A 24,966-nucleotide genomic window follows, 5' to 3' on the forward strand; every position below is an offset into this window, starting at 1 on the left:
GTGACCAACAGCCTGGTCATCTTCTCCTTTTCTTTCCGGGTGACCAATGGCCTGGTCATCTTCTCCTTTCCTTTGCGGGTGACCAACAGCCTGGTCATCTTCTCCTTTTCTTTCCGGGTGACCAACGGCCTGGTCATCTTCTCCTTTTCTTCCCGGGTGACCAACGGCCTGGTCATCTTCTCCTTTTCTTTTCCGGGCGACCACTTGACTGGTCCGCATCTGGCGGTGACTTTTTGGCAAGTCATCTTCGCTGTGACCTACTGACAGGTCTCCGAGGACGCGATCCCTGCGTTACTCGGTCGTGGTGGCGTGGAGTTCCTTCACTCCTTGCGCGGTTCTGCGCAATGCTGTTTGGTTCTGAGGTGTGGAGTTCCTTCACTCCTTGCGCGGTCTCGCACAATGCTGGTCTGTGGCGTTGGTGTGTCGCTGTGCAGCGTCACTGGGCGCTCCTGACTTCTGGCACTCCCGGCGCAGTGCTGCGCTGTCCTGGCGTGTTTGCACACACTGCCTTGAACTCTGTACAGTTCTTTGTCCTTCAGTCTTGCGCATTCCTGCGTCGTTTCTTGAAGTGTTCCTGGAGTGTTGGCGCGTTCCTGCGCTATCTCCTGGTGCGGTCCTGAACGTTCTGGCACTTCCTGGGGAGTACCTGTGAAATGTCTTTCTTTGCGGCTGACAGTTTCTGTCGAGTGTCCTCTGCGGGGAGTCAGCTGTCTTCTGGCGCACTTAGGCTGTGCTGCAGGGTTGCAGTGGTCCTGTGCTTCTGGCGCGTTCCTGCGCCTCTTGGCGTGTTCCTGCGGTTCTGGCGCGTTCCTGCAGTTCTGGCGCGTTCCTGCAGTTCTGGCGCGTTCCTGCACCGTGCAGACCTTTGTTCCTTGCTTGGCTCCTTGCGTGCTTTGCAACCCGTTGTCCCCTGCTGGGATTCTGCTGTCCTTTTCCGCAGTCACAGTTGCCTCTGTGCTGGTCCTGCGCTCTTGGGACGTCGCTGTGTAGTGCCTTTTGTCCTCACCACTGGTTGTTGCTCTGGCACCATTCTAGCATGTCTGGGTGCCTCACATTGTCCTGGGGCACGTTTAGTGCTTTAGCAGCCTTGGGCTTGCTCCAGTCTCTTTACGGGATTTTGCAGGTGCGATTTCGACCCTTGGCCTGCAGTTTGGAGGCTTCGCCACTAGGTGGCAGTGTTGTGCGCTTCCTTCGCGGCCTCGGCAGCTTCTTCCCTGCAGCCGGCTCACTTCTCCTCCTGGACGGGGCCCTCTTCCTGATGCCTGTTGCTTGCGGCATGTAGATGCAGGGATGACCGGGGATTCCTAGCGCCCACCGGTGAGTTTACCGGGCTGAGCAAGGGGGGCTGCTGGTGCCGCTTTCACAGGCGTATCCGCGGGTTGGCTCCGCTGTGGTGCAGTCACGCCCGCCTGCTTGCACACCATTCCTCCGTGTCAGTGGGCACTTTATTGTGATGCTAGCGCCCGGCAACTCTCCTCACGCTGCCGGTCGCTTTCAGGTGCCTCGCAGGAGGCCGGGCTGGTGCCGTTCCTCAATGCGGGTGGACTCCGCTTACTTGATCGGCGCCCAGCAGCTATCCTCTCGCTGCGGGCGCTTTCTGGCACAAGTTCAGTCCCCCGCCGCCACACTTCACACACGTGGCGGGGGACAAGGACGCTGCGAGCAGGTCGCGGGTGGGTTCCGCGAGTCCTCCTTCTTCACTCCCGGTACTTCTGGGCGCCATGGTCGTGCGGGTGTGCTCCGCTCAGCTTTTCTTTCACGGCTCTCACCCTCGCAGCGGCAGCCGCACTCCACACATGCTGCGCTGCGGGGGGGGGGGCTGGAGACGCTGCAGGCAGGCCGCGGGTGGGCTCCGCTGGTCCTGCTTCGAGTGTTCATTTACCCTCGCGGCGGGGGACAGGAGGCACCACCGGCGGGCCGCGGGTGGGCTCCGCGAGTCCTGCTTAATTACGGGGCAAATGTGTACAGTTTATGGCGGGTAGGCTCCGCTTTGTGTTTTTCGGCGGCGCCGGCTGGCGACCGCCGTTATGGCGTTTTGACTGTTGCGGGTGGGCTCCGCTTTCGGTGCTTGGGCTCACCTTCGGCCGACGGGCCTTTTCTCCTCCACGCGGGTGGGCTCCGCGGAGGTTACCATGCGGTGGCGGCCGATGCAGGTGGGCTCTGCACGGCTCTCTCTTCACCCCAGGCAGGGGCTCAGTCGCGGCCGACTCGGGTAGGCTCCGGTCGGTCCGCTCTTCTTTCACCTCACGCCGGAGGGCTCGTGCTGGGCATGGAGGTGCGGGGTGGACTCCCGGTCACCTCCTCATGGATTTTCAGGCCCGGGGCACAGCACACGCCCCGCGGACCTCTCGGCGGCCGGCGCCGCTTCCCCAGGGGAATGCTCTGCACATGGGCACTTCCCTTCTTCTTTCCCGGGGATCTTCAGCTGCGGCACGCGTGGCTAGCGTCCGCCTCGTCGCCAATGTAATGTTGGGGGCCCTGGGCCCTCATTGCTAAGAATGACTGACACGGACACAGTCGGGTACTGGTACAACTGGCCTCGAGCACGTGCGCTCGGCCCCTTTTATTAGAGCTGTGTCACCTGACCAGTGACATCAGTGGTGGGTGGGTGTCTAGTGTAGGGCATACAAGAAACACTAGACTGCTGGCTGTAACTCTGGATCAGTACAACTAACACTGCCATCTAGAGGCGAAATGCCCAACAACCTTTCGCGTTACTTACCCAGTTGGAGAGCATTAATAATGCTAAAACAACTGTCATTCAGTTTCTTTGCGTGGTGGTGCCTTTTAATTGTAGACTCACACATGTAAAACAGGCTTTGTTTTTGAATTGGTAACACTTTATTGTGCGAATAATTAAAATCTTACAATTGTTTTTCTCTTTGTTTTTTAAAAGAGGCATTACTGAGCATTAGATCGGTAAACCCCATTATACATAAAACCAGTTATTATATAATTCATTAAATATTAAAAAATTATTTGCCAAAGCTCTTTAAGGGGGATTAGGGTAGTGAACCTATGGGAGGGAGACAGTAGAAATAGCTATGGATCATAAAACAAATGAAAGGGGAAGTGCAAACACAGCATTAAAGTGCGTTCTCACAGGCAGGTATGGACTAAAGTGACCAGATGTGCGCTGGACAGTACTAGCATGAAAAGTTCCAAAGGCCACCAATAGTGCTGTTGCTGGACCCCAGGGATTATTCGGCAAACCACCTAAGCAGACAATGGGGCATATTTACAAGGGAAGTGGTGGAGTGAAGTGTTAGCCTTCCTGGCTTAACGCCTCACTCCGCCACTTCAGACACGCAGGGCTGCACCATATTTACAAGAATATGGTGCAGCCCTCTTTTCCGCCTGTGCGGGTGCTACACTTAGCAGACTAGCGCCAACACAGGCACCCTTACACCATAGTGCAAGGGTGTCTGCGTGCAGGGGAGTATTGTTTTTGTGCTGGAAGGTCCTCCTTCCCGCACATAAACAATCTGTAAATGCTGTTTTGTCATTTCTATGTGTGTTTCTTCATGCAGCACACGTAGAGGCGGCATAATGGCATTTTAAAAAAATGATTGTTTATGTGCAGGACGGGGGACCTTCCTGTACATAAACAATCATTGGCCTCTTGCTGTTTCCATGAGTGCTGCACAACGCAGCACACATAAAAACAACAACATCGAGGCAAAATTAAATATTTCTCCTCGTTGTGCCAGGGTAAGACCAGGTTTTCCCTGGTCTTAATTCTGGTGCTGCCCCATATTTACACCTCCCTTGTAAATAGGGGGCAGCGTCAGAATCAATGCGTGTTGCGATGGAACGCCCACAGCAACACTCCTTGCCCTCCCCTTTCACGCTGAGCATAGCGTGAAAGGGGCCTTATTTACAGGGCAGCATTAAGCCAAGTTAAGTGACTTAACGCTGCCTTGTAAATAAGGTGAAGCCCCTATTGGCACAGGAACATTGTAAAAAGTGACCCTTCTGTGGTGATAGGGGCTTGTAAATCGTGTTACACCCTGTACATGCACCGTTGTGATCAGTCCCTTCCTGGGCAAAGTGACCTCTTGAGCGCCCCTTTTAATGCATTGTTGCGTGAGGCTGACATATTTACCAAATTTCACCAGTTCCATCTGCTCAGTTAAGGTGAACGCCAGGCTTGTGGCCTTATTACATGTGCTTATTCCATACGCCAGAAAAAGTGGTTTTAATAACAAGCAGAGTTCTGTAGCTGGCTGGGCCCACAAATTCTTACGGAGGGTATGTCCCTTGGTATTCCCGGTGGAATCGCTTGTAGAAGAGCATAATGTCATGTGCAGGGGTGTCACAGTAGTTGATTCGTCCCCTATAACTTACAATTATTCTAATCGCAATGCGTATACGGGTTCCCGAGGATCGGGTGATTCCCACTTAGCAGGTTCTCAAAAAGTTGATCTGAACGCTTCGCTTGGTGGTGAGGCATCTAATGATGCAACATCCACTGCAATAGTTGAAAGTAGCTTAGCTGCAGAAATACAGACAGGGAGAAATCAAAGACAGTGTGAGAGTGATCAGGTGTTAAAATTCCAAGCCGATTTGGCCCAAGGGACCGTTAGAGTAGCCTTTTGGAATATTTCAGGTCTAAGGTAAATAATCCAGTATGGATAGATTTTATTAAGAACTTTGATATCCTTTGCCTCCAGGAGATGTGGTTGTTGAACAAACCACATATCGATGGTTATAAGACATTCCATGTACCAGCACTGCAATTAGCACATGGGAGACATAAAGGGGGAATTTGTGTTTATATCTCAAACATGATGAGGGTCCAGAAGATCAAAATGAATAAGTCCACCTCCTACTATCAAATTGTCAGCATTCATATTTCCAAGCAAGTTGTGTTAGTTGTTATTAACTCTTATAATAAGATAGACAAGTGCAATTTTGCCAATGTACTAAAAAGTTTTAATGATGACCTAAGCAATTTGGTTTTATCCAAAGGGACGGACATGATTACGATTTGGGGAGGGGGCTTAAACACCAGCGTTTGTCCTCAGACTGACTGTGGGCTTGGGGTCACTGAAACAGAAGACAATGGCCATGTGGTCCACTTTGTTTACTCTGATAGGGGCGATAGATGCACCGAAGTCATGGCAACCCTTGACCTCGGTTTTGCCAATATGTTGTGTTTCCCCACCAGTAGAATTTGGTTCCACGTTCATCGGTCGGGGCCTTAACTCCTTGATAGATTTTATTATCACTCCAAATTGCTATGCAAACTGGATTGACCAATTTATTATTCATCCAAATGGTTTGAGTGATCATCTCCCGCTAAGTATTAACATTGTGTTACCCCCGGGGAGTACTCCCTCTGTCGTTGAAAGTCTGGTATGGACGAAAGATATAGTTCTGGCCCGTCAAAATGGCTAGTCTCTGCGCTGGGGCAGGAAATATCCTGAGGCATTGAATTCTAAGATTTTGACCCAGGCTATAGTCCCTGTTACAGAGTGCCTGCGAGAAGGGATCCCTGACAAGGACATTTTGAATGCGTTTTCCCTAACTACAATAGCAATTCAAAACTCGTTGAGCCGTCCCCATACGGTACCATCTGATAAGAAAAATGGATGGTTTGATAAACTGTGCACCAAGGCATATTCTTTGTTAAAGGCGGCACTACATAAAACAGAGAGGGACTACGAGGCAATTAGAGGGTGTAGGAAGGCATACAATATTGCCAGGAATAAATGCAAGAAAGAAATTAAAGATGAGGCTTGGAATAAACTCTATGAGGCATCTCTGAGTAGGGATTGTTCTTATTTTTGGCAAGCAGTAAAGGACCCGTACTTTTCTAACAATGAGGGAGCAAGGTTGAGGCAGCGATTGATGAGAAGTCATTGGTCGACTTTTTCTCCACGGTTTATGGTAACAAGGGTTATGAGGACATTACAATAGCCCAGGATCTACTTCCATCTGGTGAGCATACTGTATTTACGCCGAATGATATTCATTTTACACATGGTGAAGTGCTGACGGCTATAAAGAAGAGTAAAGGAGGCAAGGCCCCAGGCCACGACGGGATTCCGATAGATCTGTACAAATGCACGACAGAGCTCTGGTCCCCTTTGTTAACTCGAGTCCTTGAAGCCTGTTGCGCTAAGGGTTTTATTAAATCCTGGTTGGAGTCCGTAATAATACCCATTTTTGAAAAAGGGGACCGCAAAACCCTGCTTGCTATTGATCCATAACCCTTTTAGACTTGTTTATGAAAATTGCAGGAATTGTCGTTTTGAATAAGCTTCAACTGTGGGCCGAAGAAAATAATATCTTAAGTCCGGCCCAATACGGTTTTAGGGAAGGGATGGGTAAAGTCGAGCAGGTTTAAAATTTTTCCATTTTACAGGAGAAGTACACCCAAGCAAAGACAGGGAAACTATTTGTGGTATTCATAGATCTTACCGCTGCTTTCGATTGTGTTGACCATAGCAGGTTATGCCAAATTTTAGAGGGTCTAAAGGTTAAGCCCTCACTGGTGTTATTTCTGAGGCAGCAGTATGCGTGGGCCTCAGATAAGGTGAGGTACGGACTAAAGGGAGAATGTTCAAAGTCCTTCCGAGTGGAGAGGGATGTGAGGCAAGGCTGTGTACTGGCCCCGTTCCTTTTCTCATTATATAACAACGCACTGGAAGAGGAACTGGTGGCCAGGGTGAAAGATTCCCCGCAATTTAACAACAAGCAGATTGTCTCCTTTCTTTACGCGGACGACGCAGCATTAATGGCCAGATCCCAGCTCGGTTTACAGAGGGCCCTTACCACTTACATTGATTTCATGGGCAATAGGGGACTGAAACTCAATGTAAAAAAAAACATTTGTGATGTCATGTGGTAAGGGAAAGAATAAATGTCGAAGCCTAGTAGCAGGGAGTAGTAAAATTGAACTGACCACAATTTTCCCTTATCTTGGTATTTTGCGGGAGGATACAGGTTCCTGGGGGCCAGCGATTAAGAGTAGGACCCTTTTGTTTAAGAGGTCGACTGCGGCAGTGATGGGGATCCTATTAAAAATCTATCAAGCCAAATGCACAAGTATTGCTACATACGGAGCAGGGGTCTGGGGGTTTTATGATGTTTCCCCAATACAGGTGGTAGAAATGCTTTTTTAAGATTTATATTAGCTGTTCCTCAGAGCTCATCTGTTTTTAATTGCCACAGTGAATTAGGGATTCCTCACATCTCCGATGTGATTAAAATGCAGCCAATTTTACTCTGGCACAGAGTCTGGACCTCACCCAGCCTAGGACCAGGTTAGAAAAATCCCCTGGCTGAGTTATGTAAGAAAATTGTCAAACGATCTGAGTAGACCAGATTTTTATGTTAAACCAGATTCCATGTGCACAATATCCAGAAAAGAGCTTAAAGCCATATGTTTGAATCATTTTGAGTCTCTAAGAGTAGCAGTGGAATTTAATAAAAATACTGTGATCCAGAACCAATTGACCCTGGTCAGTAACTCCATTCAACCCTTCGTAGTGTGGTGTTTAGGGGGATACGATAGATATATACTGACCAGGTTGAGGTTTGATTGTTTTCATCACCTGGTTTCATTTCCAGCCACAAATGACTGGTCTAGGCATCTTTGCCACTGCCCGTGCGATAATCTAGCACCCCAAACAACAATGCACGTGATCCTTTTTTTGTAAATTTTATGCCAAGGAATGTGCTAGATGGATCATCCCTTTTCTAAAGCAGGGAGCGTGGCGGCAATGTCGCCCGGCTTTCCTATTTTTACAATTATTGGACAATATGTACTGTGTTGGAATCATGATTGGACTTTTAAAAAGCATATTGAGGAAAAGGAAAAGTATAACTTGTTAGTTTTTTAATTGGGAAATTTCTGTACTGTGGCGGTATTTGTCTATGTAATGTATTTTTTAAAGTATATTTTAAATGAATTGTCTTTTGTATTACCCACTTTTATGGTTTTATCAAGTATCTAAAATCGAATAAAGCATTTTCTGAATCTGAAAAAAACCAAGCAGAGTGGATTCCAAAGTGCAGAACAACAGCAAGGATTCACACTGATAGGCACAAAGTCTGCAGTTGGAGGTTTTAGCGAGTGACTGCACTTGGGGTTTACTTCTCTGGATTGTAAATCTATAAGCCTTGCAAACATTGTTTGCTTCAGGCACGCTTTCCGATTGTCGCAGCTTTGATAGTGTTGGTTTCTGAGGCAGTCTGATTGGACATTAGTGTATGATTGCCCACTGCTTGTAATAGCTTGGATTTACTGAGGTTATCCATGTCACTTGCCTTCAACAATCTTTTTGGTTGTTTTTTCAATATTGTTTTGATGGCGGCACACTAAAGCTCCAGACCAACTGGTCTAATTGAATGATGGCAGTAGATCTGTGAAGGTATAGGCACCAAGGGTTCCCTTCTTGAGAGAAGATGTGCCAAAGAACGGCTTTCATGGTGTTGAGTGGGGCCTTTTGGTTCTTATAGTAATAATTAACAAAGGAAGCCGAATTTCAACCTTATTAAGTGTCTCAGGAGGTATGCAGGAAGTATAAAGACCGTTTTGCATACCGTGAGCTGATACTTATCCATGATGTTGACTAGTTGTCCCAGATAAGCTTGATGGCCATACCTGATAGTTGGTAAGAGGGTTGCAGCCATTACTCATCTTATTGGGATGGTGGAAGGACTTTCCAGGGCATTGTTAAAGTTGCACATTCTGTTTGAAATTGCTTCCACATTTGTTATCGTGTTTGTGAGGTGCTGTTTGGCTCCTCCTTTAGATGATACCCAAACTCCTAGGTAGGGGAAAGAACAGTTACACTGCAAGAGGTACAACACATGCCATAACCCCACATGCTGTTTCAATGCAAAAGGTATGTAGCAGTGGGTAGAAGGTATTGGATTTAACTCCAACACCTTACCTACTGTTGCACACACTGGAGTTGGAATAGTAAATTAAACTATTCCAACTACCAGCAACCCAGACAGAAAGTCGGGGTAAAGTTTTGCGTTGCAACGGCATGCGGGGTAATGGCATGCGTTGTAACATCACATATCCCCTAGGTAGTTGTAACTGTCCGCCGTTTCAATTTTTTATGGGCCCTGGCATAGTTTGACTTTTTGGTTTTGTTACCAAAAAGTTGTACTTTGGTCTTGGTCCAATTTGCCACCATCTTGTTCTCTTGGTTGTACTTGTGCAGGGCATTTAGGGCCCTCTTTATGCCAACTCTGGAGTGGTCCAGGAGGATGATGCCATCAACATATTGTAGTAGTGGAACTTTAGTAGGGCTGATTTTCGGCGGTATCAGGTTTATGTATTTCAAGGGTGCACCCATCTCAGCATTGTAGAGGTTGAAGAGCAGAGGTGTAGTGCGCAGCCTTGCTTAAGGCTATTATCTGTCTGGATTTTTTTGCTAATCCCCATCAGTATTAGCTTGACTTGTACCCAATTTGAGGTGTGAAACGAAATGATGGCCTGGATCAAGTTGTTGGGTGTGCCCCAGTCTCCAAGCTTTCTCTATAAACTGTTACTGTCGTCCAGGTCAAAGGCTGATGAGTAGTCCACAAAACTGACAAAGAGCGGGAGTTGTTTCTTGCGTGTTGCCCGGTGGGTTAGGTAGGATAAAGCCACAACATTATCTAAAATAGAGGCTTTAGCTCTAAATCCTGTTTGACTAAATGTATTATTTCTTTTGATTGTTTTTTTACTTTAGTGAATGAAATGTTTGAAATCATTATTTACTACCCTGTGTGCTGACACCACAGCAACATATCAATATCTAGCCAAGTCATTCTCGTCTTATCTGACATTGGGGGAGCTGCTTCAGCTCAACAAATCAAGACCTTAAACCTGGTTTCACAATGTGATATCATCTTAATGCGCCAAAGGGCTTTCAATTAGAAATCACATTCAAATGCCCCTGGTGTAACGGTAATTAACATGGCAAACATTTTGAAAAATGAAAGATGCCCCTGTTGACAGTTTGAATTATTCACCAAAGGAACATCCTAAGGTACTGCCTTCTGCTACTGCAATTCATGATTTGCATCTTACTTGTTGCATCTCCAGTAGAAGGTTAATGTACTGTTGCCTTCTGCAGCAAGGAAGAGTGTGTGGTACCTCTTGCAGCAGGCCGAGTACTGCAGCCTGCTGCAGCAAAGAAGGATTTGTGTCTTACTCCTGGCATCTCTAGAAGGAACCCAAAATACTCGTGCCTGCCACAGGAAGGAAGAATTATGCCTTACTCCTGGCATCTCTGTTAGGTGTCCAAGGTAACCTTGCCTGCGGCTGCAAGGATACATTTGTGTCTTTTTGTGTTACCTCTAGGAGCAACCCAGAGTATTGCAGCTTGCTGCAGCAAAGAAGGATTTGTGTATTACTCCTGGCTTCTCTAGGAGGAGCTCAGAGTACTCGTGCCTGCCGCAGGAAGGAAGAATGTATGCCTTACTCCTGGCATCTCTGTTAGGTGTCCAAGGTACTCTTGCCTGCTGCTGCTGCAAGGATGAATTTGTGTTTTTTTGTGTTACCTCTAGGAGCAGGCCAGAGTACTGCAGCCTGCTGCAGTAAAGAAGGATTTGTGGCGCCCTCCTGGCACCTTTAGTAGGAGCCAAGGTTTTCCTGCCTGCTGCAGCAAGGAAGGACTTGTCTTACTTCTGTCACCTCTACTAGCAGTCCATTTTACGTCCGCCTGCTGCAGCAAGACACGATCTGTGTCTTACTTCTGGCACCTCTGTTAGCAGCCCAAGAAACGTCTGTCTGCTGCAGCAATAAATGAAGTTACGTCAAGAGTACATTCGCCAAATTTATAAATTGCCCCCTTGCTGGTGGTCATTTTTAAAGCACTAGCATGAACTGCCAACACAGCGGTTCCTGTAAATGTATTTTCCTCTTTGGTGCAGGGCTCCGTTAGCGGGATGGGAATCCTGCACCAAACAGTTTACTTTTTCTGTTTTCAATAAGAAAATTCCAAAACAAGATCTTTTTGAAAATAAAAAATAAATTTCTCCCATTGCCATGGACATCTGCTCCAATGGTGAGGGGAGCATTTAGCAGCTTTCACTGCCCCTTACCACTAGGGTTTCCTGGCAGTGACCAGCAGTGAAAACGTACCTGTAATTCTGCCCATCTAAATTAGGTGAGACCATCTATTCCAGGAATTTTGCCTCACAAAATTAATGAAACGAGGTTTCAACTTTGCCAAAGACCAGTGCTCTAATTTGCTAGAAACAATTTGTTTTCCCTCCAAGAGCTGGTCTTCACCTTAGGCGTTTTACCTGGTGACAGAACTTACCTCCCGAACAATGGATTTGTTCATCATGTTTTGTACATTGTATCCCTAGCAAGGATTGTGCTCGATATTCATACATGTGAATATACTATAACAAGTTAACTTGAAATTGCTTTTGGTTGCACAATTATTTTTTCATGTATGGGATTTTGTATTGTTTTGTATTTTTTTTGCTCAAACTCTAGACAAAAGTAAAACCCTTTCTTTGCCAGCTGCTTCTCTTTTCTACACAGAAATGATGCCTTGGTGATTACAAATAAATACTGTTAGATATACAAAAGATATATAAAAGATGTATACTAAGATTTAAATAACAGTTTGATATGTTCACTTTTTGAAACTAATAATAAGTGATCTCTGAAAAAATCATTTTAATCTATCCTGCCAGAACCTATTCCTCATTTCCTTGTTTTGAGTAGCTTAGACTCTAGAGGGTGATACAGGTTCAAGCCCTATTTTTACCTGCATCTAAATTAGGTGGGTGGAATGACAATCCAGCCTCCAATGGCCCTTACTCTGCAGGGCCATCGGAGGGGGTTAATCACAACGAAGGCAGAGTAATCTCCGCAGTGATTAATCCCAAGGTACACACATATATAAATTTAGTTGGCGGACCGTAATCTACGCCACAAATTAAATGGGGCCCTAAGGTACTACCGCCTACATTGGGAAAATCTTGTGCATTTTCAAAATGTTGAGTGCATGCGAATGCTAATTTTTCTTTACCAAAACAAGCCTATTGTCTTTGCCATTGCTTGTTTGCCTTTGGGGTCAAACATCCTTGCACTGGCTCTCAATAAAGCATATTTTGTAGGTCAACAGGAAGGCAGCAGAAAACTCCACTTCCACATCTAATTGTAAACTCTGCAATGCATTTCTCTTACACCTGTTAAGTAAACAGATACATGCACAACACTTTAAGGTGAGTTGTGATGTACTCTAATATTTGTCTAATACCACTTAATGTCTTGAAATTGTACTATACATGAAGTCTCCTCTATAAACCACAAGCACCTGCCTGGATTATAAAATAACTCTCAACTTTCCCACCCAGGAACTGGTGTACTCAATGTATATGTCTAGCACCCTAGTATTAATAAAGAGGCAATTATAGGTGTCAAATGGGAAAGCCATGATTAGGAAAAATTCTGAATACCCAAGCAACAACAGTTGTAAGTTCAACAATGCCCATAAAAGGTGTTTGGCTTAATAAATAAGATTAATGGATAGAGCACCTGCTGCTCACATTTATGTACAGTCTATATTCGAAAGATTTGAATACCAACAAGGATAACTCTGCAGTTCATCTTTCCAAAATCAGCGAAGTGATAACCATTTATTGACCTTTTTTTCTTTGTTCGCTAGTCTATGGTTTAGTGGTAAATTGTTATACTGAATAATATTTAATGCTGCTTAATAAAGCTGTCTATTAACGTGTGCATTGAAGCCCAAAAGATACTGAGAGTGCACTGAGAGAGTGCACTGGGCATGTCTTTAAATATGATTGAATTTTATCATTGTAAGATGTGTCTCTTACTTTGACACAGGGGAGCATCGCTTCGGACCCCGGACGCAGAGTCCAGCATGGTATGCTGAGCCCTTTCCCAAGCCCATTTCAGAGCCCATTCCGAAGCCCCATGCGGAGTCCCTTCCGGAGTCCCTTGAAGAACTACAGCCATGGTGCCGGCAGGACGATTGACTTTGACTGCGATGAAGAAGAGATGAACCTGAACTGCTTCATCCTCATGTTTGACCTCATTCTAAAGCAGGTATGCATGGGAATGACCTTTGTGCCACATTAATGCCCACTCTAGTGTCTACAATGCACTGGAGAAGCTAGAACATCATCACAATCATTCAATTTGTGATTGTTCAAGTGGTAAGTGGAAGGGGGTCTAATAAGTACGGAAGATGAGATGGACGTATTTCAGAAGAGGCACGGTTCCATGTCATGGCACAAGAGCTGTTGGGGAAACTGAGAAGTAAGAGAATGTAAAAACATGGCATCACCTTTTAAGTGGACAGACGTATGGGCATGGATTGCGCAAGGACCTTTAGTTTCCACTCATTGTAAATGTAAATTGATACGTGTATAGCGCACTACTCACCCGCAAGGGTCGCAAGGTGCATGTGCGAATACCGCTGTGGAACCCATCCTGGCTTTCCCTGTGAGGTGTCCACTCCTGGGCAACCCCAAGGTGGAGGCCAGGCATCCTTAGCGTTGTGGGGGCCGTTGTGGAGATTAAGCAAGCTATTGCCCAGAGTTGCAGAGTGGGACTCCATGATTGGAATAGGCACCGAGGCAAGAATGATCAGGTCCGTGGAATTTTTGAGCCCAAGACCCGCCGGGGCGGGGAATTGAACCCTGGTCCCGGGCTAGACCTCTGCATCAGGGTCTGCCGCTCTAACCATTGAGCTACACTTCTCCACTCATTCCAACACAGTTCATAGTCTGTGGGCCATATTTAGGAGGTACAATATTCATACTAACCCATTCAACATTGAATAAAAGAGTGTTATATACCATACAGTAGTCCAAAAACTAAATACGATGCAAAGCAGTAAAACAAAATGCAATTTCAAAACATAGAGCTGGGAGGCCTGCTACTGTAGCATAACAAAAGCCACATTTCGAAATCATGACCTAATCCTGTTGCTTAGGGTCAGGCTCCTGAGGTGGCCCAGGACATTATGCAGTATGGATTGATCTTCTCCTTGCCATTTGCACAGAGTCTTTGGGCAAGAATTGGGGACGATGGATGCTGCAGTGCTGGTACTGCCACCTGCTGAATAGTGCATAGTGATAGAAGGTGCCATCTCCTGTTTCTTCAGGACCTTTTCCAGGCTGTCAAATGTTGAACCATCAGACTAATGACCTTTCCTCATCTGGTGACTATGGGTTAGAATTGAAATGATCAGCTGAATAAGAGCACAGGTGTTTGAGTAGGTGAAGGCAGCCTTGTTCAGCCCAGATATGCTGTGTTGACTGGCTCACTTGTCTCATATGCACCACCTTAAACTGGAAGGTGTCCCTTATCTCAGGGTCAGACCGGTAGTGTGCCATTTTTTCATATGATGTTCTGTTAGTTTGACGTGCACTGACTCTACTACTGCAGAATTATGTCTCAAGGTGGCTGTACCACACTGGGGCAGATATACAACTGTATTCTCACCATCTGCAGGTCGAGGCGAGGTCAAGCATCATGGTCATTTAATTACTCTACTGACAACACAGTTTCCTGCTTCATGAGCATTTACTTCATGTCAATCAATCAAACATTTATAGAGCGTGGCAAATTACCTGTGTGGGTCTTGAGGTGCTCGAGATGTTGGCTGCTGCGTGGTTGGTTGTACATACATCCATGTCTTGAGTTCTTTCCTGAATTGCTGGAATGATAGTGCAGTCCTGAGGTGCAGGGTGAGGTTGTTCCATGCCTTGGACGCCAGTTGCGAGAAGAGTCCTCCGCTGTTGATTTGACGGATCCCTGTGGTGTCTGTGAGGGAGAGGGAAGCAGATTGAAGGTGTCCAGTTGGTTGGGGGGAGGTCAGGCATTTCTTTGATGTATGCTGGTCCTCCGTTGTACAAGGCATTGTAAGCATGGGGCAGCATCTTGAACTGGCATCTCTTCTGGATCGGGAGCCAGTGTAGTTTCTTGAGATGGGGTGTGATGGGTCCTTCTGGGGCAGTCGAGGATGAATCTTGACGCTGACTTTTCTATTGTCTGGTGTCTCTTTAGGAGGCGTGCAGTGATTGCTATGAGGATTGTGTTTCCGTAATCCAATCTGCTGGTGATGAGGCCCTGCATGACAGTTCTTCTGATGTTGACTGGGAGCCACCTGAAGATCTTGGGGAGCAGGTGAAGGGTGTGGTCGCAGGTGGATGAGACTGCATTGACTTGTTTCTTCATAGATAGCATGCTGTCCTGGATGATGGTGAGGTTGCGGCCATGATCTGTTGGGGTGGGCCAAATTCCATAGGCCACTATGCATCGTGGCCTATGGTGAGGTGTTGTTCCCAAAGATGAGACCTTCCATCTTGTCTGTGTGGAGTTTGATATATTTGTCCTTCATCCAGTCAGTAACGTTCTTCAGGCATCTGTGGAAGTTGGCTCTGGTGGTGGAGGGTCTTCGGACAGTGATAGGATGAGCAGGGTGTCGTCGACGTAGGAGATGATGTTGAGTCCGTGCAATCTGACTGTGTCAGCCAAGGAGGGTCATGTATGTGTTCAAGAAGGTGGGGCTGAGGGGCTCTGCAAATGATCTTCTTGGGCTCCGAGGTGAACAGTGGGAGACAAATCCTCTGGGTTCTACCAGTCAGGTATGAGGTGATCCATTTGAAGAGGTCTCCTTGGTCTCTGATGTGGTGGAGTCTGTTTATCAGGATGTGATGGGAGACGCTGTAAAACATGCCTGACAGGTCCAGGAGGATGAGGGCCTCTGATTCTCCGCAGTCCAGGAGGGGCCTGATGTCGGCTGTGGCTGTGATCAGGGCTGTCTTGTTGCTGTGGTTGGCTCTAAATTTGGATTGGGAGAGTTCCTGGAGGTTGTGGTATTCTAGGTATTGGGTGAGTTAGTGGTTGAACACTTTCTCAAGGACCTTTGCTGGATGGGGAGAAGAGAGATTGGCAGGTAGTTTTTCTGTTCAGCTGGCTCAGTGAAATGTTTTTTCAGGAGGGGCTTCACTTCAGTGTGTTTTCAGTCCTCAGGGCAGGAGGCCGGGGTGATGGAGGGGTTTTGGACTTTCCTGAGCTTGTCGCCAATTGTCTTACTTCTGAGGTTGACAATTTGATGGGGGCAGGGGTCTGTGGGTGGTCCTGAGTGCATGGAGTTCATGATGCATATAGTGTCTTGCGTGGTGAGGCGGTCCCAGTGGGTGAGCAGGAGTTCGGGGTTTGTGTTTGTGGGTGTGAGCTTGTTGATACTGTTGGCAGCAGAGGGTTGGCATTCTATGTTTTCGTATATGGCTGAGATCTTGTCATGGAAGAAGTCAGCAAGGTTTTCGCACAGTTCCTGGGATTGTGTAATGTCGTTCTCAGTGGCAGTGGCATTGGAGAATTCCTTCACAGAAGTGTTGTGGTTTGTGCTGGCTTCATTGCGGTCTGCTAGGGTCTGTAGGGCATTCTTCTTGGTTTCTTTAGGAGGCGGTGGTACTAGTTCAGTGCTGTCCTAAAGGCGGTGTGGTCTTTCGTCTTTTTGCTGATGAGCCAGTTCCTTTCTAGTTGCCGTCAGTTGGTATATTGTATTTTCTCTGTAAACCAGCTGGCTCTTTTTTTTTTTTTTTTGGGTTAAAAACTTTTATTGAGCAATCAGATAAAAAGTACAGAGATGGGCCTACAACCACATGGGCTGGCCGCTAATTCGCAAAGCACGTATCATGCAGTAAACATTAATCTCCGTGGCCAGGCCCAAATCACAGATTAAAGATTGCACCAAGCATGTGACAGGACACAACAGTTTTTGTCTTAAACATTAAAATACCAAACCAAAACAAGGCGAATGTAGCAATCACGGCAGCCCAAATGACAGAGGGGAAGTACACTAATCAGGAAGATAAAGGTAAATCAATGAGACTCGGCAAGGCCGGGGGGGGGGGGCAGCAGGGAGGACAGGAAAATCTTAATAAAGAGAATGAAAGATTTCGGGAACGTCAGCCTAGGGAGACAGGGTAACATCGGATGTGTCAACCAAGGGAGGGGTACAAATGTCTCCACGATATGCATTCCACTGACCCCAAATTTTAGTCCACGCCCTGGGTCTGCCCCTAGCCACATAGACGGTCTTCTCTCGAAACATGGACCAGTCCATGTTATCCTCCCACACCGAAACGTCCGGAGGTCTGGATGCGCCCCAGAGTTGTGCAATGTCCCGCTTCGCGACCATGTACCCCAAGGTTGCCCATCTGGTCTGGGCCACAGAATAATCGGTGGGTTCCTACACGTTCAACAGGCAGCGTCGGGCCTCAGGCCGCATAAACACCAGTCACGACAGTCATCACATCAAGTACATCAATCCAGTAGGCCGCTACCAACGGGCATTCCCAAAGTATATGCATAAATGTAGCACTCATCCCACAGCCACGCTTACATAAGCCATCCGGGGAAAAACCCATTACAACCAGGCGCGGGCCAGTTACATACACGCGGTGGAGGATCTTAAGTTGCACCAAACGAAGACGGGCGGGGATGGCTACCTCCTTAGGAGAAGAGAGTGCTGACAGCCAATCCTCGTCATCCAATTCCAATCCGTCACCGACCCACAGCTCCCTAAGGCGGACCAACAGGTCGGCGCGACTATGAATCAATTTTTTATAAATAAGGGAGATAGTACTATCAGGCAGGTGTCCATCTAGTATACGATCTTCAAGGGGGGAAGACTCAGGCAGGGTCACACCAGGAGTTAGAACTGAGGCCAGGGCATGCCGGACCTGCAGATACCGAAAAAACTCTCTATCACTCAAGTCGTATTCTGCCTTAAGGGTCTGGAATGACTTCACGCTACCTTTCGCACAGACATCACCCACCTTACATATCCCAATCATATCCCAGCGGTCGAATCCCTTAGTAGACCAGAGACACCCCAAACGTTCAGAGGCATAAAGCGGCGTCGCCAGTGTCAGTCGATTCTCCCAGCCCAAACTCACATGCGCGGCGCGCCACACAGTGACTGCGATCCTGGACGGGCCCACAAGATGGCGCCCGGCCGATCTAGAATAAAGCGCTCTATTAAAGTCCCCTCCCGGCAGCTGGAGTCTATCCATCTCAAAGGCCGGATCCCGACCCGGTGAATACATCGCGTGGTTGATGGCAGACAGCTGGGCAGCCCAGTAATATCTCTTGATGTCGGGGAGCGCCATGCCCCCGTCATACCAAGGGATGGTGAGTTTCGCAAGGGCAATACGTGGACGCCCGTGCCAGATCAGTTGTCTTTGAAGACTCTCGATCTCTCGGAAATAGGTAGCGGGAACGTCGTCATAAGAATTCTGAAGTGCGTAGAGGAACCGCGGCAAGGACATCATTTTAAAAAGGGCCGCCCTGCCCAGAGGAGACAGGGGCAGCTTACGCCAACGGGCCACATCTAGTCGCAGTCTAAGAAGCGGGGGGAGGAGATTGCGCTCGAATCGGAGTGAGGAGTCCCGCGTAATAAAGATCCCCAAATATTGGAAGCCAGACTGGACCACCTGGATAGGAAATCTGTCCGGCAAGGGGGGCAAAACACCCGAAAGAACATACACGCAGGACTTGGCCCAATTAATAACTAGGCCCGAGTTAGCTCCAAACGAGGTAAGAACATCAAATAAAACATTTAGAGATTTACGCGGGGAAGTAAGATACAAAAGAATGTCATCCGCGTAAAGTGAGACGCGGTCCTCAAAGTCCGGTGACCAACGGATCCCCTTGAGTGAAGGCTCCCATCGAAGCCACGCAGCTAACGGTTCCAGGGCGAGCGCAAAAAGCAACGGAGACAAGGGGCAACCCTGACGGGTCCCCCTACCAAGGCAGAAGGGGACAGAAACTCTACCGTTCACCACTACCTGCGCTAAGGGTTCAGCGTATAACAACTTCACCCAACCGATAAACTCAGGACCAAAACCAAATTTTTCAAGAGCAGCCCAAAGATAGGGCCACTCCACTGTGTCAAAAGCCATCGAGGCATCCAACGAGGCCAAAATGGCCGGTTCCGTCAGAAGCCCCGCCCTCGCAACAGCACCGTGGAGACGACGTAGGTTAAGAGCCGTGTTGCGATGTGGGATAAATCCGGATTGATCCGGATGAACCAAGTCACTAATGACCGTCAAGAGGCGGGTCGCCAGGAGCTTAGCCAGGACCTTGGGCTCAACGTTTAACAAGGAAATGGGCCTATAAGACGAACAAAGGTCCCGCGGTTTACCATCCTTGGGAATTACGACTATCGTAGCCAGACGCTGATCATACGGGAGAACACCCCGTTCCCGGGACTCCAAAAACATGTCGCGAAGATAGGGCGCCACCTTATCAGGACGTAGCTTGTACAGTTCAATTGGCAACCCGTTCGGGCCCAAGGCTTTGCCCGAACGAGGGAGCGAATGGCAGTAGCTATCTCGTCAGTAGTAAAAGGGGACTCCAACGATTTACAGTCTAAATCGGAGACACTGGGCAAAGCTATATCGCGCAACAGAAGGCGAGAGTCAGCAACATCCCGTCCAGACACAGGGGTATAAACCACACGAAAATACTCAGCAAAACATGCAACTATTCCAATCGGGTCCGTCACTCTCACACCATTCGATGATTGAATCACGGGCACCACACGATTCGCCCTCTCCTTCTTATCCAACCACGCCAATAATTTGCCCGCCTTGTCCCCCACATCATACAGACGGCCCTGTTGCTCCCGGAACATCTGTTTGGCCGCATCCGTGACCAAAGACTTATAAGCAAATTGTTTCAGACCCAGGGCATGGAGTTTATCAGATGTGACTTCCGACTCTAAGGCAGCCTCCCTTTCAGCGATCTCCCTCTCGAGGTCCACCACCTCCCGTTCCCTCGCCCTCTTGGATTCAACAATAAGGGAAAGGGCCTGTCCACGAATCACTGTCTTAAAGGCCTCCCACAGGGATATCGCAGAGGAAACGGATCCCTCGTTGTCCAAAAAATAGGCGTCCAAAGACTTAGTCAAAAGGTTGCGGGTCTCGGGGGAGGTAAGGTACCATGGGTTGATAGGAGCTACCCGGCCCGCCGCCTCCACCCCCATCTCAAAACAGAGCCAGAGCGGAGAGTGATCGGAAATGCCCCGGGGGAGGTGTCTAATCTCACGCACCGCCGGCGACTGGGCCGCAGGCATCAGGAAATAATCCAGTCTTGACAAACTCCCATGGGCCCCAGAGTGGAAAGTGTATTGAAGCTGAGTAGGATGCATAAGCCTCCAGCAATCCACCAAACCAAACGTGTCCAGAAACCCACCCAGCCACTGTTGGGCCGAAGGAGTGTCCCTAGGGGGGTGGCGATCGTGTAGACCGGAGAACACAGAATTAAAGTCACCTGCAATGAAGAGAGTACTATTAGGGAGGTCCAACAAAACACGGCCCAAATCGGAAAAGGTAGAAGTCTGCAGGCCGGGGGGGACATAAACAGCAAATAAGGAGAGGGTACGACCCTCATAACGACCCACGAGGACAGCATATCGCCCCCGATCATCAAGGATCACATCATCAATAGCTAGGGGGAGGGAAGCCCGAACAAGGATAGCCACCCCCCTGGAACCCGTGGTAAACCCCGAATGTGCGGCAAGGCGATAGCCCCACCTATTCATCGCACGGCAAGTATTGCCCACCAAATGAGTCTCCTGCAGGAAAACAATATCTGGAGATAAACGTCGTAAACATTTCAATACCACACTCCGCTTAATACGATCCCCCAGACCATTAACATTCCACAAAACAAACCTCAACCCGCTACCCCCCATCCCACACAGCAACGCCGAAACCCCTCCTCCATGAGCATGACATGCAAACCATCAGTAGCAAGATAAAGTCGCCTTGAGAACATAACACACAAACATCGAACTTCCCAACCACCCACCCCCCAACAATCAAGAAAACACCCCCCACCCTGCACCCCTGCTGCAAAATGCTAAAAAGCCACCCCAACATGCAGTGTGCCTGTCGCCCAAGAACCCCCATTCTACAAAAAGACCCCGGAGGAGGAAAGGCTCTGACCCACCCGCCACCCCGATCAAGACAGATGACGAGGAAAACACACAAACAGTAGAGGCACTTAGGCATAGAATCCCGGAAGAGTTTACTCTATACGAGGTCCCAGGCGTAGACGAATTGTTCAGCTCTCCACACCACCCTCAGCACCACCCGGGTGGGCGTCGGACTCAGTCGCAGGAGGTCGGCCAGGCAGAGAGTCAAGCCAGTCGTTCACAGAATCTGGCCGATCAAAGAAAAAGGTTCGGTCATTGTACTCCACTCGCAGCCTGGTCGGAAACAGCATAGCGTAGTGTAACTCCATGTCCCGAAGACGCTTCTTGACACCACGGAAGCCCATACGCTGTTTCTGGACCTGTTGAGAAAAGTCCGGATAAAAGTTCACTGTGGCGTTCTCAAAGGCCACCGGGCCCTTCACACGTGATGCTTGCAGGATAGCGTCCCGATCTCTATAATGGAAGAGTTTTGCAACAATAGGCCGCGGCGGGGCACCTGGCTTACCCTGGCCCCCCGGAACTCGATGGGCACGCTCTACTGCGAAAAATTTACTCAGTCCAGACGGAGAGAGATAGTTTTGGATCAGGTCCTCAACCAGGAGATCAACAGAGTGAGGTTCTGGATTCTCCGGAACGCCAACCACGCGCACATTACAGCGACGTGCCCTGTTCTCAAAGTCCTCCAGGCGCCGGGTCATGAAATCGTTCACCCTACGGAGATTACCAATCTCCGTCTGTATCTCCGAGACGTCCGTCGTGAGGCTGGATGACTTGAGATCCAATGATTTCACCTTCTCATTGGTTTTCGATAGGTCGGCTCGAATCAAGTTCACATCAATGGCCACTGTGTCGATTTTGTGGGCCAAGGCCTCGTATTGTTGGCCTATCGTCTCCCTCATGCCAGAAATGGCGCCCATGATGTCCTGCAAGGACGGCTCCGTTGATGCGTCCACGATGTGGTCAGCAGCACTTGGACCGGGCAGGGCGGCTCCGGGGGACCCCTTCGAGTGGGTGTAACGGTCCATAACGTTAGACTGGACCGGGCCCCCGCGCAGGGGTGTCTTGGTCTTCCGTGTCTCTCGGTCCCCTCTGCCCGCCATGTTGGAAACTGCCTCACAAAGAGATTCACCAGGCTCGATGGAATGGGCACAGGAAAATAAAACTTCGGGATCAAAGAGCCGCCAAAAGGGTACCACCAGGAAAGCGCCAATCAGATAGGAGAATAAGCCAGCCAATGGCCCGACAGCCGTCTCGTGCCCCGGATCCAGCCCAGGCCAGACTCCCCTGCCAGATGTCTCAGTCTGAGGAAGAATCGAAACCGAAACTTAAGAGGGGGACCCACAAGTCCAATCCCCCTGCCGCTGTTGTTCAACTCCAAGACGGCCACAGAGCCTCACCCAGTCCCGGGCGTACCTCAAGGGCGGATCCCAAAAGTTCGAATCACCGTAACTCCGGCACCCCGGGTCAGAATCAAATTCCGAAAGTTCCAGGACGATCAGCCCAGCGTCCTCTACACAAATCCTCGTGAAAAGTCAGGATATGTTCAGGATATCATGCCGGGAGTGGCGGGGGTCCGGAGAGCGCTGTGCTCTCGCGGCCATCTCGGATGCCCGCCAAGCTCCTCCCCCCAGCTGGCTCTTTTGGTTGGTCCTTTGAACATGACTGTCTTGGCGTGTGCGATTGTGTTGGTGCATTGTGTAATTCACTGGGAGAGATTTTTTGCTGCTTTTTGTGGGTTGCGTGTAGAGTCTGGGAGGCGGGGACAGAGAGCATTATTTCTCTGGTCTTCTGATATATTTTTCCAGTCTCTGCGCGTGGATTTGAGGGGGGGGACATGTGCCGGCATTGGTGGGTCCTGAGATGATGATGTGGACACTGTAGTGGTCAGACCAGGTTGTGTGGCGTGGTTGTACTTGACACATACGTGGAAGGTGAGGATGGGGCAGAGCGTGTGTCCTGCAATGTGGGTAGAGTCGGTGACAAGATGCTTGAGGCTGATGTTGCCCATGCTCTCCAGGAGGTTGGTGGTGTTTGCTTTGCTGGGGTTATTGAGTTGGAAATTGAGGTCCCCTAGGAAGATGGAATACTCAGACTCAATTGTGATTGGGATGATGAGGTCTGGAATGGTGTTGCAGAAGCTGGGGCGTGGTCCTGGTGGTCTGCAGGCAAGGGTGCCTCTGATGGTTTTTCTTCCATCTGTGTGGAGTTGGAAGTTGAGATGTTCCATTATTGGGATTGCGTCGTCTGGGGATGTCATGCAGTGGATGGCATCCTTCTAGATGGTGGCAGTTTCACCTCCGTGTCTGTTGTCTCAGTCCTGGTGAGTTATCTTGTAGCCTTCGGGAATGGTGATGGTGATATCTGGTGCTCTTGCTCCATGCCCTTAACCTGAAAATATATGATGTTACCTGCCTAGATGTGGTGCATGGTCTTTTGACTGATACCAATGTGCACGACCGGGGTGGTGCAGATATGCCAGAACCTGAATCTTGACTGGAAGTAATGTCCAATGTGGTGTGCGCTGAGGTGGCCAGTGTTGCACCTGTAGAGGCGACAATTTTAGGTGTGGAAGAGGTGGCAATGGTAGTCACAACAGAGATGGCCATGATGGTCACTAATGAGGTGCTCAACAGAGGTTGCAACAGAGGTAATTGCAGAGGTAATTGCAGCAGAGAGAGCCACTGCAGTTGCAGTAGAGGCAGAACTTTTGTTTGCGTCAGAGGTGGCACTAGTGGTTGCAGTTGTAGTAGTAACACTAATCACTGTAATCAAGTCAGCAGTACTAGATTTCTCCTAGGGTGCAGTGCTAAATTTCCTTCTGGCTAGATTGGTGGGATTTCTTTGGGCATCAGTACAAGGTGCAATCTTCGCTTAAGTGCTGAGTGTTGTCTTGGCTGCAGAGATGTGTTAAGGCATGGGCAAAGTCAGCAATTGGCCAGGGCCCCCATCTTCCAGGGAAACATAATTCTTCTTTCAGCCTACCTCTGCCCCAGAGTCTATAACTCTCTACCAAGAGTCATCTTAAGGATTTTGGGACCTTACCCAAGACATTTTGGCTATTTTTATGATTCCTTTTCTGAAAATGTAATGTATGATTCGATATTGCTTGGCATTGTCTGCTTCAATTAGCAGAAAATAGGTAACACAATTCTGTAGTGTCTTAAAAGCTGTCCCCCCAAAATGTGGTGTTGACACAAATCTGACACTGCTTGACTGCAGTGGAGGATTCAGTCTTGGCTGCATTGCTGGGTGCTATGGATGCACCTGGAGTTGCATTAATGCAGCAGGTCTTTCATTTGTAAAATCTTCACTGAGTGAATCACATTCACAGGTGAAAATGTCCATGAGTGAATGGTGCTTGTATATATATGGTAATGGACTGTTATCATGTGATATATCAATGACAGTCAGTGGAACTGGTCTTCCTTTACATCGGCAATCCTGAAGGTGATGATAGGATGCATATGTGTGGGTGTGGAGACCTTAAGGATGTGTTGTTCTGCAGGATTAGTAAAGTGTACTGCCCTGACACTGTTTTTCCGTGGTTTTGCGTCCGGTCTCAGATACCATCACTATCAGTTCAACAGAAGACCCTCACTAATTTGTGCACCATGACAATCATGTTTATTGCATTCACACTGTCATGGCTACATGTTGTATATATTCCTATTGAAATCATCTCGCTTGAGTGATATCACATCGTGTACCAAACTGTCTGGAAATCATACGTCTAAAATGTTTGCAATGCACATTTTCCCGGGCTTCCTCTATGGACCTTGGCACACTTTCCATTCCCAAGTACTGGTTGGCGGTGAGCATGACTTGCTGAAAAGTTACTTTGACCTTCATTGCTCTTTGCACACTTGTCCCCTTTATTTTCTATTGCAGTTTATGCATACGGTATTTGCCAATGTAAGGCATTTTACTATTCAATGCAGAGTTTGCCATACGCCGTTTTACACAAGACGTCTTACACAAGACATCCAAACTCACCTACCCCACGCAAGGC

The 24,966-nt window shown here is 48.3% G+C and overlaps 1 protein-coding gene across 1 annotated transcript in view; it reads left to right on the forward strand.

The window, feature by feature from the left end:
- Window positions 1–24,966, forward strand: part of UNC79 (unc-79 subunit of NALCN channel complex) — a 641,854-nt gene that overhangs the window by 249,670 nt on the left and 367,218 nt on the right. The window contains 1 exon segment of the mRNA XM_078660089.1: window positions 12,821–13,042. Coding sequence (XP_078516215.1) covers window positions 12,821–13,042 — 222 coding nt within the window.

This window comes from Lissotriton helveticus, chromosome 9 (genome assembly GCF_964261635.1).
Source record: "Lissotriton helveticus chromosome 9, aLisHel1.1, whole genome shotgun sequence".
Classification (NCBI taxonomy): Eukaryota; Metazoa; Chordata; class Amphibia; order Caudata; family Salamandridae; genus Lissotriton; species Lissotriton helveticus.